The sequence below is a fragment of the Danio rerio genome, chromosome 6 (genome assembly GCF_049306965.1).
Source record: "Danio rerio strain Tuebingen ecotype United States chromosome 6, GRCz12tu, whole genome shotgun sequence".
Taxonomy (NCBI): Eukaryota; Metazoa; Chordata; class Actinopteri; order Cypriniformes; family Danionidae; genus Danio; species Danio rerio.
In genome coordinates this window covers 19,789,950-19,805,785 of record NC_133181.1, presented here as the reverse complement: position 1 = coordinate 19,805,785, position 15,836 = coordinate 19,789,950, and the positions used below count along the sequence as shown (strand labels likewise).

General features: G+C 37.8%; 1 protein-coding gene across 4 annotated transcripts in view; it reads right to left on the bottom strand.

Moving 5' to 3' along the window:
• Positions 1-15,836, bottom strand: part of prkcaa (protein kinase C, alpha, a) — a 177,822-nt gene that overhangs the window by 47,938 nt on the left and 114,048 nt on the right. For all 4 annotated transcript variants that reach the window (XR_012407342.1, XR_012407341.1, XM_021476862.3 and 1 more), the window contains 1 exon segment: positions 438-594. Coding sequence is in view for 2 of the 4 variants with exons in the window: in XM_021476862.3 (XP_021332537.1) it covers positions 438-594 (157 nt within the window). In the remaining 2 variants the exon portion in view is untranslated.

Below are 15,836 nucleotides of genomic sequence, written 5' to 3'. Positions count from 1 at the left end.
ACATTTTTAACGACCACAGAGAGTCAGGACCCTGGTTTAAGGTTTTAATGTCTCATCCGATTGACGGTACTGACTAAGCAGTGTACACTGGGGCGTTAGGACTCACACAAACTGCAGGTTGAGCACCTCCTACTGGTCTCACTAACACCACTTCTGGCAGCCACCTAGCGTCTCCCGTCCAGTTACTACCCTGCTTAGCTTCAGTGGGCAACCATGTGAGAGTTGCAGAGAGCTAGCTGCTGGCATTTTACACTATCAGTACTACTAGTTATTTTATCTATACCCAGCACAGTCTACACTCTACAGTAAACGTGTATAGAGTAGCATATCTTAAACAACTGATAACATAAATTATCAATGAGTTAAGCATCAATAAATAATATAATGATCATTTACATCAAATCTTGAGTAACAGGATATAACATAATGGGACTCACAATGTAAACGTTTCGTTCCAAGTTGGATTCAGGGAGGAGCGAATGGTTTTTGTTTTCTGTTTAGTCTCATTTTTAGGGTCTGGAATCAACTTGAGTTTTACATATGGATCAGACAATCCATTTGGGTCCATCGGAATCAAGTTCTTGCCTTCACCAACTGTAACAGAGCAACATGCCATATGAGAGAAAAAATCAGATCATGAATAAAGAACTAAATAAAAAAAGAAAAAAACAAAAGAGCAGGATAATGTAAACTGTGACATAACACAAACAACTTATGCAACGTTATGTATATATATAATTATGTGTTATGCAATATAAACTGACTATGAATGTAATCAACAGCAGTAAGTATCACAATGAGGGTACATAGAAAACACTTAGATCAGGCTCAACCTGTCAGAGGAGAAATCCATATAGGTAATTGATGTTATCTGTTAAATGATTGCAAACTTGAATAGATTTCATAACAGTTTAGACACACACACACACACAAGCACACACACACAAACACACACAGTAGATAAGTCAACAAGGAAAGGTTAAACTTTGAATATCTAAATATGTCTACTCAAAAGGCATATGCAAACATGTGGTATGCCACTAACATCTATGACAATACAATTAAATGCAAAAGGCATAATAAAAAAAGATATGTATATTAAAAACAAAGAATTCAACAGTAAAAGATCTGCAGAGGAACTTTATTCTGTGACAGACTACAAATCGAACACACAATTTCTCAGTAAATGCAAATGCCACCATTGACAACCGCAATGCCTGAATTATCTAAGTTAGACTGGTAGGAGGCGCCATGCACTTACATTACCCCACGTCTATATGTTTTTATTTACATGCATTCATTCTGTTATTAGAAAACAGTTATTGACATTATATAAGTACTGACAGAATGTAAAGGTGTTATCCTTATTTCTCAGTATGCGTCATTCAACTTCAATTTAATTGGCCATAACAAAAAAATCATGGCCAGACTGAAATTCAATCACTTGTCTGGTACAACTCAGCCAAATGTGTAAAAGTGAATGTGGATGAAAAATAAATACCCACAACTTATGGATGGTTCCAGGGAAATTCAGAAAAAAGGAGCAGGTATGTCTGTAGTAGGAGAGAGCATGCAAATGCTCTCTCAAATTTGGTTTTCAAATGTTGAAACTCTCAAGGGGACAATAATTGGAGTCCACATCCAGATAAAAAAAAAAAGTTATTCTCATGGGCCACCACTTTAAGAAAAATATGCATTACTGGCATATTTATCTTCCACTAAGAGTAAATATGTCATAGCTCTTTAAAAGCACTTTAAAGAGACACTAATGAGACAGAACATAAAAGCATACAATATGGCTAAATGTACAGTATATGGATTCCAGTGATGACAAATCTTGATGCTAGATCACAGTGACATTTTACAGAATTATGAGCTTTTAAAAGAACGAGTAGGGCTTCTTACAGTATACATATATATGAAAGTGCTTGTGCAATATTTACAAAGTGAGGACCATGTACAAAAAAGTGGGGCTGTTGTTTGCTTGATTCTGATTGGCTAATGAATAGGGCTTGACACCCGCCAAATGTGGGTAGATTTCAGCTGTGGCAGGTTAGACAGCTGCTCCCACTAGTCACATTGGCTGGTTGGAAATCATTTTTAATTTGTAGTTTTCTTAAAAGCAGGGTTCGACAACAAAGATGGCTCAATATTTGTGCAAATGTGATCCTAGAATCGAGATGCAGCATGATTGACAAAAACAACTGTTTGCGCAAGCAAAAGAAAGCAGGTAAATACTGAATAAGAGGATGATCACTCGCGCGCACAGGCGGTGTGATGTGCGCAACTGCTAAATAGTGTGCGTGCTCCCGTTTACTTGCGAGAAGCAACCGTGCCCAGAGGAAATGCAACTAATACGATTGGTTCTCTTTGAAATAGACTGAACAAAAAAAAAGTGATGATCGTGCACTCACAGTCCTGCTTTCAAGAGCTCAAGATTTTTAAAAAAATTTATCCTTTTGTAAGCAGCAGCAGTCACTGCGTTCGTTAAAAATTTTCTTTAAACAGATTTTAAACAGGCCTAACATTAACTGTGTGTGCGTGACCATCCTTTCATTATCAAACACGTTTTTTTTTCCTGCTTTCTTTTGCCTACAGTTATTTTTACTTTTGTTAATATGGTTTATTTATTTTTTATTTTTTTTACAATAATATGCTTATTGCCTACAATAAATGATTTAATATAAGATTAACTCCCCATTCATGTATAGTTAACTGATAACCTGAGACCTTTTGCCAGGACAGATTATTGTGCATATTAGATACATGACAAATCTTTTTAAATGTCCAATTTTTAAAAAAGAAAAGTTTTGTTGAATAAAAAGTACATGTATGCAGCTATATAATGCTTGTTTTGACACATTCAAAATGTGTGGCTATGAAATAATTATATATTTTTGCTGTGGTCAGAGATAAATTTGGTAAATCCTTTTATTGAGCCCTGAAAATTCATGCGAAATAAGAACTAATTGCAATGCAACACAACCCATATGCTCATGCACATTGGGCAAGCTCATACACAACACACACAAAAAGTGATATGAAAGAGGAGGCATGTGGACATAATACAATATCTAAATCAAGTAATTTTAGCATGTCAATGTCAAATTTATGCATATAAAATATATTTTCCAAACAACAAATGTGGGGCTAGTGAAAATGGTGAGTGGCTAGTAATGTTGGAAACCTACTAGCCACAGTGGCCTATGATCAAATAAGTTAATGTCAACCCCTGCCGATGAACATTCTAAACTGTGCAATTTTTGTCATGGAACCACACAGGTAAAGTAGTTTCAGGCAAGTTTTGACTGCATTACGGAGGCATTTCACTATGGTAATCATTTCAGTAATTTCAATTCCTACAACTGTGAAACATCGAGTCAAAACAAAACAAACTGCTTCTCTGTGTAGGACTATCTTACGCATATCATCCAAAAAGAAACAATTGTGTTCAAACAGAACATCTGAACAGTGCCTTTACCTGTGCTAACCATAGTATAAGCAGTATAATTATAGTATAAATAATATAACCTCATTATAACTAAAGTATAAATGAGAAATATCACATGAGTAGCAGTACAATATGGCTGTATTTATGCACATGCGTCGACTCGAGGCCGCAGGCTGAGTGCTTTAGTGTCCCACCAGTGACAACATACAGCCATACTGCACTGCACGAGTGTGATATTGTGTTTATACAACAGTTTGACAGCATAATTGTGTACATAAAAAAGAAAATCAAATACAGGGTGTCTGCAGCTGACCGTCAGAACAGCAGAAACCTTTGCTACTTCACAAACGTCACTTTAGAGCTAGTTTTGAATGATTCTCTAGCGTAATGTCTAAAGTGATGACAAAACAAACGATTTTGCTCACATTTTAAGATTATAAGGCTGAACGCCATGGAATGCCATTAGTCTAAAGACATTTTCCAGTATTTCTCTGTTGCAATCGTGAGATCACAATTATTAACCCCTAAAAAACCAAAGCAAGGCAAACGCTACCAGATTACTATGGTATAAATACAGCACTACAACATACAAAAGAGAGAGATAGACTTAGAATGTCACTTATCAGTTTTCCTATGATTTGATCAGCTTTAGTTAAAAATTTTGCTGAGTTTTTTCTCCTCTAATTATTATGCGGCCTCTGTCGCTATTGTGTGGCGGAACGTCAACCATATTTGCTCTGCTCAGTATGATAGGCTGATGGACGCTGATGTGCTGTATCTCCGAAATCAAAAATATTTAAAATAGGGACTATTCTTATAAATAAACTGCATAGTTGAAATCTTAACAACTACATTTTCACCTAAAAATCCCTCAAAAGTACATTATGTTGTCCAAAAGCAACACTATTTGTCAATCTGTAGTGAGTTTATTGATCTGCTGTCACTGTATTTGGGTGGAGTAAAACAGAGAGGTGAGGAGGCTGTACGAGTGCTGTTATTGCAGAAAATGGACAGATTTGTTGTAGAAATAGTAATAATTGATGATAGGCCATTGACCTATTAGAAAATAATTCACACAAAAGATGAAATGGTTTCTTGCTTTTCATTACCACTAAATTATTATGTTATGCCCATGTGATGCCCAGGTGTTCTTGTGTCAACATCAGTGTCCCAATGTGTATTGAACTCAACTCCTTTGTCATTACTAGTGCCTGAATCCAATACATGACATACTGATTCATGAACTCGGGAGCTACTGAGCTGATTGTGATTTAACCCCATGTCAGCTGTGTAAGATTTAATAGGCCTATATATAAAACTCAGGCTTGAACTCCTAATGAACACCTTTGGGATGAACTGGAACAATTAGCCAGGCCCCATCATTCAATGCCAGTAGCTATGTTTTTATCCAAAGAAGCAACTGGCTATTTATGCCTGTTAAAATAAAATCACATGACTTTTTTGAAGGGCATTCTGGAATTTAATCAGTAAATGTTTCAATTTATGCACATTTATTTCTTATCAGATAAAAAAAAAGGTTTATTTTGCTCAATTATGCAGTTTTAAAAAAGTTTTTATGCACATTTTCAAAATTTATGCTGATCTTGCAATTTCCATTTAGTATTTGTATGCAACAGGTGGACAGAAACATAACCAGTGGCTGTTTAATGTTAATGCGTGTGGTCTTACATTCATCCAATGTTAAAACACGCTTTCATTTTCCCATAACATACTCTACATTTTAGAAATCACCTAATTTCTTAAAGGGTCTAAAACAATTAATATGAAGGTTCTTTCTATATCCCTCCTTTCTGAGAGGCCACTGTACTGTAATTGGAGAGCCTAATTTGTCTGATTATTCTGCTGCTTACAGCATGAACTCTTTGGAGTGAATGCCAGGTGAAAACCAGGCACCGCTGGTGAAGCATGGTGGTGGCAGCATTATGCTGTGGGGATGTTTTTCAGCAGCAGGAACTGGAAGCCTAGTCAGGATAGACATCCTGAATGAAAACCTGCTTCAGAGTGCTCTTGACAGACTGGGGCGGCGATTCATTTTCCAGCAGGACAAAGACCCACAGCATACTGCCAAAATATCAATGGAGAGGCTTCACAACAACTCGGTGAATGTCCTTGAGTGGCCCAGCCAGAGTCCAGAGCTAAATTCTATTGAACATCTCTGGAGAGATCTGAAAATGGCTGTACACCGTCGCTTTCAATCTAACCTTATAGAGCTTGAGAGGTACTGCAAAGAGGAATAGGCAAAAATTCCCCAAGACAGGTGTGCTAAGCTTGTGGCATCATATTCAAAAAGACTTGAGGCTGTAATTGCTGCCAAAGGTGTATCAACAAAGTATTGAGCAAAGGCTGTGAATACTGATGTACATGTGATTTTTCAGGTTTTTGTTGTCATTGTCATTATGGGGTATTATGTGTAGAATTTTGAGAAAATAAATGAATTTAATTAATTTTGGAATAAGGCTGTAACATTAAAAAAAAATGTAGAAAAAGTGAAGCGCTAAATACTTTCCAGATGCACTGTACATGCTTTACTGTCATTCAGTCCTGCAACACATTACAAAAGAGTTGGGAAAAAAGCAGCTTAGGACTAGTGATCAGGTGAATTGGATAAATAATGATGTGATTTGAAACGGGTGACGTCAACAGGTGATTGTAATTACGATTTGGTACAAAAGCAGCATCCACGAAAGGTCTAGCCTTTTAGGAGCAAGGATGGGCAGAAGATCAACATCAAGAAATACATTTTAAAATTATTGAAATGTTTAAAAACAGTTTCTCAAAGAAATATAAGAAGAGATTTAAACTAGAGGAATTTGAGTGCATCAAGGATCCTTCAGAGATCACCAAATGGGGTCAGGATTACTTTGGCAAACCTTTGTCAAGTAACACAATTTGTAGTTACAGTTACAACTGTACTGTGCCTAAAGGAAGCCCTTTGTTACAAACTCCAGAAGTGCCGTTGACTTCTGGGCTAGAAGGCAACTGGGATGGACCATCACAAAGTGAAAAACTGTACTGTGGACAGATAAACCAGTATTTCAGGTATTTTTGTGTAAGAAATGTGCTCCAGACCAAAAAAGAAAAGAATCATTCAGACTGTTTACCAGCAACAAATCCAAAAAGGCCTGTCACTGTATGGGGCTGTGTCAGTGCCCTTGTCAAAGGCAACTTGCACTTCTGTGATAGCACCATTAATGCTGAAAACTACATAGAGGGCCCTATCATACACCCGGTGCAATGTGGCGCAAGGTGCGGCGCAATAGTCTTTTGCTAGTTTCAGCTTGGCGCAAGAGTGGTTTTGAGGCGTTGCACTACGCTGTTTAAATAGCAAATGCATTAGCGCCCATAGGCATTAGCAAATACATGTGAGCCCATAGGCTTTCTGGTCTAAAAAGAAAGGCGTTCTGAGGTGCACTGCTGGCGCGTTGCTATTTTGAGAAACTAAGGATGCTTTCACACCTGTGAATCGATCCAGTTGTTCCGAAACTGAGATTACAAATGTTCACACCTTCACCTTCACACCTTCACACTTGTTGCTCTTTGCTCTTGGAGCAATTTCTTTCACACTGCAAAGTATCTAATCGGACCAAAATAGCTAAAACAAGTCGCGTGCGAGTAAGCTCCCCTTACATTGGTCAGAGTGTCAGGGTTTATTTTGCAGCGTCCTGCTCAGCTGTCAGGAGAGATGGTGGTTTGGTGGTGATTGACAAGGTGCGCGCGACGTGTGTGAGGAGAGATGCGGTGGGGAGGGGTGAGAAGGGTGCGCGACGATGCTTGTTTGAGGACCGGGAGGGAGACGTGAGATTACCTGGAGATCATCACTCATTTGCGGGCATCCGAAGACTCGTGAAACTTCCCGGCCTACTCATAATTCTCTATTCATATAGCCATATGCCTATTACATATCTATAAAACACTGTGATATAACCACGCTCGGATTAGATCGCTTTCTCACTGCAATCGAACCGCTTCAGGATTCGTTTCAATTGAGCCGAGACAACCTCACTCATGCAGTCTCGGAGCGATTACTTTGGCGTGGAACAGAGTGTGATTGCCCTGTTCACATATGCCAAACGAACCGCGCTAACTGGTCAAACGAGGCAGGTTTCGAAACAAAAGTGTAGGTGTGAAAGCACCCTAGAATAGATTTTTCATTAGACCAAAACTAACCCGGTCTAAACTTGCGCCTCGCTTACACACTGCTTAATACGCACAAGAGAGCAACAGGCAAATATCTTTACATTAAAAAATTTAAATATTAAGGATATATATAGGATATAATAAGACTAGATATAGGACATAAATATAAAGGATTAAAATATAACAAAACATATTATTTTCTAGCCTACATAAATATGAAAAATCACTGCTTTTATGCCTTCTTCATCTCGGGAGGCTTTTTCAGTTCATTCATAACAATTTGCCTTTGTATAATGTTATTATTATTAGCAGTATTATTTATTATATCCATATTTATATTTGTTTTATTAAAAACAAGCTTAGATTTGCCCACCTGCAGGTTTTAGACCATATAGGGCACAGCATGTGTTTTAGGATATAACTTTTAGGATTTAACACACTTCGTTATTATTGTTCATTTATTCGTTTGCTGGAAATTAGAACTGAATTTAGAAATAGTTTTGAACCGAATATTTGTGCTTAACAAACGCAATTAATTATTTATAGACTAATTGATGTCTGTGAAGGTTTCCCTATCCAAGAGTGAACGTGAAAGTAGACCCATTATCTCTCATTCTCAGCAGTAGATGCTCTGTTTAACAGTTTTCTGTTAAAAAAAACTGTTAACTGTTTGCTAGTGAAATGCTAATTTTTTCCACTTAGACTTACTTTACGTCCAGTAAATAGCGAATGCGCTTATGGTGCGACGCAGCTGGCTCTTAAAGGTAATGGGAGATGAGACTCTAATTGGTTTATTCTCAAAACACACCTATAACTCATTAAGAAAATAAACTCAACCCTTTTAGACCATGCGCCACAATGCAAAGCGGATTTTCCCTTAGATCCCTTAAATTAGCAAAAATGCTTTCTGACACACCCTGAAAGCTTTTGCGCCCTGTGTTTTGCGCTCTGCTCATGGACCGTCAAAATAGAGCCCAGAGATTTTGGAGCACAATATGCTGCCTTCTTTTCCAAGGCTGCCCATGCATATTTCAACAAGATAATGCAAAACCACATTCTGCACATTACAAAGTCCTGGCTTCAAAGGAAGAGGGTACAGGTACTTGACTGGCCTGCCTGCAATCCTGACTTGTCTCTAATAGAGACTCTGTGGTAAATTTTGAGGCACAAATTGCGACAACGAAGACCCTGTACTGTTGCACACCTTAAGAGTTGTTTGCAGAATGGGACAGGTTTGCACCTAAAACACTTCATCACTTGGTGTCTTCAGTCCCTACACATCTTATTAAGGCAAGGCAAGTTTATTTATACAGCACATTTCAAACACAGTGACAATTCAAAGTGCTTTACATAAAGAGGAATAAAATAAACAAGTGTATAAGAATAAAAAACATTTAAAATGAGATTAAAAAGATTAAAATTTGTTTAAACAGGTTATAAAAGAATGAAAAAGAAAGAGAAAATAATGTGATCTGTCAAATGTAGCACAGTGATTATTTAGTAAAGGCACAGCTAAACAGATGTGTTTTGAGTCTTGATTTGAACGTGCCTAATATTGGAGCACATCTGATCATTTAGTGTTGTTAAACAAATGTATATGCACCCAGTACATGGAAACAGTATGTATATTGTACAGCATATACTCTTGCTTGATCACTTGTGCCATTACAAAATGCGCATTATTTTACTTACAAGATTTAATCTACAAGGCATGAAGCCTTAATGCTATTCTAAACATTCATATCATGGCTTTCTCTAAAGCTGCTTTAAAACAATGCATATTGTGAAACATTCTATGAAAACATATACTTGAATTTTGACTTGACAGATGTAGCTTACCACATCATCAGCATCTTCTTTACATTAGCATGTACTTACACAGATGCATGGCCATACTCATAAAGACAAATAAACATATGCACAGACAAACAAGCAAATCCTGCTTTCTATACAGTATGCACATATACGCATGCGCTCACACACAGTGAGTGTGAATGCAGCCTGTGATCTATTCCTGAACTCATCAGTCTGACATTCTGCTAATGGCATTTTCTTCCTCAGCCAGTGAACGTCACACAGACTAAATCACACTGCAGCTGCATGTGTGTGTGTGTGTGTGTGTGTGTGTGCGCAGTTAGCTGGCACGTTATAATCAGGCTGATTGTGCAGGTGCAGCTCCAGCACTCCAGACTCTGAGCATAGGGATCTGAAGACCGAGGCCTTCAGGCTCTTTGAATGACAACACTGTTATAATACACTGTTATAATGAGCACAGATGGTATACACACCAAATATAATTTTTTAGACTAGTGATAACATAGCACAGAGTATGAGAATAATCTATAATATTCCTAACACAACTGCAACTATAGATTGCAGATTCTTAGCAGCACAGCAACATAGTCACAGCCTCAGAATACCAATGGACTGACAACAATCTGTTCACTGACCGGACCAAAGCTCATTTCTGAGTGGCTTGTATTACGCAACCTCTATGTTCATTGCCCCCCCAGTAAGAATCAAAAAGCTTGAGTTGCTAAACTAGAGAACTGATCTAAAGTTCATATTATTGATGAAAGATGCTTTAATTTATTTGGGACTAATAGGAAACATTATGTTTCCTACAAATTATGCCATGACAACATTACTGGATTCTGCTTAGGAGATCAATCACAGTTCATAATAACTGGTCTGTGATTGGTCTCCAAGGCAGAATCCCCTAATGGCCAATAACATTTGGTGAGTGGAATCTGCATGCAGGGTCACTCCCAGTCCTTAATTTGTAAATTGCGAGATCCCGGAACAGATTAGGGTAACGAATCAGTCGTGGATGAAAGTAAAGACTTTGGGGAGTTGCGGATGCAGGTAAAAGTAAACCAGGGAGGAGGATGGGTGAGGAGGGGGAATCGGTAAAATGTGTTCCAGCACAAATTAAGCCCTGGTCACTACTATAGCAAATAGTTTTTAAGCCACCCACATAGACACATTCAACAGCTCACTTCTGAGCCAGCCAATCCCTCTGAAGAGTTCTTAATTTGTGATTCATTCTGCCTCACCCACTGTGTGATATGCTGTATTTAGTGGCGGTTTAGTGCTGTCTTGTGTGCTGCTTTTGGGAATGTCAGTCTAGCTAAGATCTGAGAACTTGTTTTGCATATCTGGATGACATTAGATCTTGTATGTCTTCAAATTGCTTATGCCTAAATTCAAGTGAATCAGAAGTTATTGTATTTGAGCCTCAGGTAAATAAGAATAGTATAAAATAATCTGGGATGTTAAACCATTTGAAAGACCTAATAATCGTAGACACCTCTCAAAAATTAACAAAGTGAAGTAAAGTTAAAACTTTTCTCTAGAGTTAAGTATTGACTACCATTTAAAGACATTGAGAACGAAAGAGAGAGAGAGAGAGAGAGAGAGAGAGAAAGAGAAAGAGAGAGAGAGAGAGAGAGAGAGAGAGATAGATAAATCAGTGCTTATTAAATGCAGAAATGAAATGGCTAAAACAACAATGAAGTAGGATTAGCTGTTATTGTTGTTGGTTAGATCAGATGTCCATAGCAGCATTAGGATTGTCTCAGGCTCCTGTCCAAAGCATTTCCATAATCACCATCCTTGAATATTAAAAATAACAGCTCCTGTTGTAGGTTGAGGCAAGAACTGCATAAAGTGACCATCTTAACTCTACAGGCCATGAAGATCAATAATTGACATTGTGGGCATCAAGAAATAAATTTGCACAACTTCAGGCCACCATATTTGGTGACACTGTTGGGGACATTACCCAGTTCTCATCATGCACTGGTAATAGAAAATTGTTGCCATCACCAGTCTCATGTGTTACTGTACATTTAGCCACTGGTTGAGTAGCATGTTCACACTCATTAACTTTGGCAAAAAACACCCGCTCTCTAAAGGGTGGTCATAAATGACACAAAGGTCGAGGTTGTGGAGGAATATAGGTACCTAGGAACAATCATTGACAACAAAATTGTAAAATTCAGTCTTTATTGCAGATACTCAACTTTTTTAATGTAGAGAAAGGTATTTTAAAGACTTTTTACAATTAATTTATTGAAAGTATTTTGTCCTTTTTAGCCTAAAAATATTTTAGGAGTTCCCCTGCAAAGTCTGGCATACTATTACTAACAGCAGGTGTTGAGGATGGCACATAAAATACTAGGAGACACCACCCACCCCTTGAGCAGATATTTTGAGTGGATACCCCTTGGGTGACATTTAAGGGCGATAAGATGTTCTACAAATGGTTATAAATTTACTTTTGTGGCTGAAGCAATTCGGTTACGTAATAAATGTAGTTAATCGATAGGTTATTATTGTTATTAGTTATTATTATTGTTATCTATTTTTGTGTATGCGTGTGTGTGTACTTGATGTTCAGTGTTAATGTTTATTGTGAACAATAATGTATATGTGAAGCACCACCATGTCAGAATGAATTGCCCCAAGGGGATTAACAAAGTTTTGACCTAAACTAAACTAAACTAAATTCTGTGCAATCTCAGTGGTGCTATCGATGTTCAGATGGTTTGGTGCAGATTCCACTGTGTCAAAATGAAATGTTTCTTTGATGCACTGCGATGCTGTGTCAATTCTGTATCAGTTCAGCATGAGATCATAACCTGGTTATTACATACAGAAGTCATTTATCTTATATGGGATACATGCTATCCAGGCTCATTCTGCAAAAGTACTTCTATATACATTTCTGAAGATCGCAAAATACGTACATGGCGTACGTTTTGTTTTGCATTATATGTTTTCACGAATCGCCGAGTCTGCTGTATTAGCTTTTTGAGATCTCAAATTTCTCTCACGAATGCCAATCGCGCCTGCTTTACTCGCGTAAACCCACCAGAGGCTGCTGTTGACTGACTGTTTGACTGACTGACCAATCGACTGACCCACCCTCCTCCTTCCCTAAACCTACCCAATTATATTGATTGACCCTTTCACCCACTTCCCTAAACAGCGGGAAAGCAGTCCATACAGAGGTAATCGGTCAGCTGATAAGCGCGAAAAGGAATGGCGTCATATCACCCTGTAAAGTTTATTTAAAAAATGAAATGCAGCCATACGTACCTTTGGCTACACAATTCGCAGTTTCCAGAAACGTTTATAGGGCTACATTTACATAATGACCCTATGTTGCATACACGCGCGGTTGCCTATTATGGTGAAGAAGGGGAGCGTGAGTAAATAAAACTACAAAAAAAGCAGTTACTGTGCACAATTCAGTGCTTGTGAGTTTGCTGGCACAGATGTTCACTGAAACTGAAGTTACAGCTAAACCCAGGAGCAACTACTTTATTGATAGGGAGAAAATGAAAGCTGTAAACTTCATTTCTGGACTTTTGACCTGCTGACGTGTGTTAACATTTATTCTCCTCTCTTGGTTGTAACAGTGATACTTGTGAGCATGTCTGCGGAGCTAGTTTTCTTCACCGCGTTTATCATGGATCAGCAGTGATAATCATGGATTTTCTTCAGTGTTCGTGTTACAGCTCAGTGAACATTGCTGATGGATAGAGCCAATCACACTCCTTTCTGTTGAGTGTATGAACCCAATGGCTAATCAAATGAGTTTACAAAAAGCAAAGGGAATTACTATTTACATTTGTTTATTTGTTATAAATGCTCATGTTGTCTTCTGTGCATGTACTTGAGTTTTATTTGATGCATTCAAAAAGAGTGTTTTCTTTGAGCAGGTAACGGTACAGTTCATATATCTGACTGCTTGTATTAAAATACAAAACTATATTCTTGTGTTGTAAAGTCAAACATAAAATTGTGTGTTGAAACCATTGCCAATGCAACTTTATGCATTGAGATATCGAATTGAACTGAATCGATAATCCTAACCGAACTGAACCATAAGTCCAGTGTAGGTTCACACCCCTACTGACCAATGTCTCAGATTGTCTCAGTTATGTATGCGTGTATCCATTGTTCCCTCAATGTGGGAACAGAGACATTGGGTCCTATCATACACCCAGCGTAATAGGGCGCAAGACCTGTTTGGAGCGATTTGTTGCTATTTTCAGACCAATGCAAGCCTAATTTTTACGTTTTGCGCCACAATGTTTAAATAGTAAATCCATTTGTGCCTTTTTGTGGACCCATGGGTGTTCTGATCTAAAAAGGAGGTGTGTTAAGGAACACTTTTGGCACGTTGCTGTTTTGAAGAACTAAAACAGAATGCATGTCTAAAGTCCAAAGCAGAGAATGTTAGTTATGCGCCTTAAACACTTACACATTGCTTAATACATATAGGACGTTCAACAATAAGCAAATATCTCTACAAAAAAAAAAATGAATTGAACAATTAAAATATTACTATTATTAAGAAAATATTTATATTTATGTAGAAAATTATTATTTTCTACATAAATATAAAAACCACTAGCTCCATGCCTTCATAATTGCAGGTTTTTTTCAGTTTATTCATGACAACTTGCTTTTATATAATATTATTATAAGTATTATTATTTATTATACGCATATTTATACTTGTTTTAATAAAACAAGCTTAGATTTGTCCACCTGTCAGTTTTTGGACCATATGGGAAATAAGAGTAAGACGTGTGTTTGGATATAACTATTATTTTTTTCATTTATTTGTTTGCTGAATATTAGAACTGAATTGAAAAAATTGTTTTGAAACAAATCTTTGAGCTTAACAAAATTAAATATATACGCTGATGGATGTTTTCAGTGTATACAAAACACTCATACACTACGGACAATTTAGTCTACCCAATTCACCTGTACAGCATGTCTTTGGATCACCCGGAGGAACCCGGAGGAAACCTACACGAACGCACGGAGAACATGCAAACTCCACACAGAAACGCCAACTGAGCCAAGGCTCCAACCAGCGACCTTTTTGCTGTGAGGCGACAGCACTACCTACTGCTTCGCGCCACCCACAACTCATTAAGAGGATAAGCACAACGCTGTTAGACCATGCGTCACAGTGCAAACCATATTTTTCGTCCTTAAAACAGCAAAAGTGGATTCGGACTTACCATTTATGCTTTTGTGTCATGTGCTTTAGACTTTGCGCCTAGATTGTTAAAATAGAGCTTATTATGTCTTGACAACTACAACCCTGAATCACCAGTTGAATGGTGAGTGCTATCTTATCTTCTAAGCACTCACCTGAATGGATGCCTGCATTCAAGCAGCTATAATACTCATATGGTATCTTAGTTGCCTCACATGCAGTTTCCACTGCCCAAAATTTAATTCCATTTATACATTTCAGACTTATTGGTCTGCTAAGCAGAATCTATTAATGAAGGATTTAACTAGTCATCATTAAACTATTAAAACACTGAACACAAAATGTGTGATGAAGTAAGTGAAAGATGGAGGAGTATGTCTATTGCAGCAAAAGTTAGGCTTCTTGTACAACTATTTGTCAGAGAAAATTAATTCATTTTCTTGTCGGCTAAGTCCCTTTATTAATCCGGGGTCGCCACAGCGGAATGAACCGCCAACTTATTCAGCACGTTTTTACTTAGCGGATGCCCTTCCAGCCGCAACCCATCTCTGGGCAACATCCACACACACATTCACACACACACACTCTACGGTCAATTTAGCCTACCCAATTCAACTGTACCGCATGTCTTTGGACTGTGGGGAAAATCTGAGCACCAGGAGGAAACCTACGCGAAGGCAGGGAGAACATGCAAACTCCACACAGAAACGCCAACTGAGCCGAGGTTCGAACCAGCGACCTTCTTGCTGTGAGGCGACAGCACTACCTTCTGCGCCACTGCCTCGCCCCGACAGAGAAAATGCAAATATTTAATTAGATGTTTCTTCAACAACATACAGTTCTTTTCCTGTGTTCGTTGCACAACCAGCCAGCGATTTTGAGTACAACGCTCTCTGTCACACAGTAAAACAGTTAATGTTATTTTTTGAAGCAGAAAACATTGAAATATTAAAATGGCCAGCCCAAATTCCTGACCTAAACCTGTCTGAAAATTTCAAAAAACAAAGTTATAGCTAACACAAAGTTATGTGACAATTTAATGGCAAAAAAAAAAAAACTGTTGTCACTAAAATGTGGAAGAGCTGGAACTGACCAGAACACCTACCTTTCATAGTGAATGAGCTGCAAAATAAGTGGCATTAAGCAAAATGTCTGGTTGTTATTGTGGAAGAAATAGACTTCAGTTAATAAAATGATAGC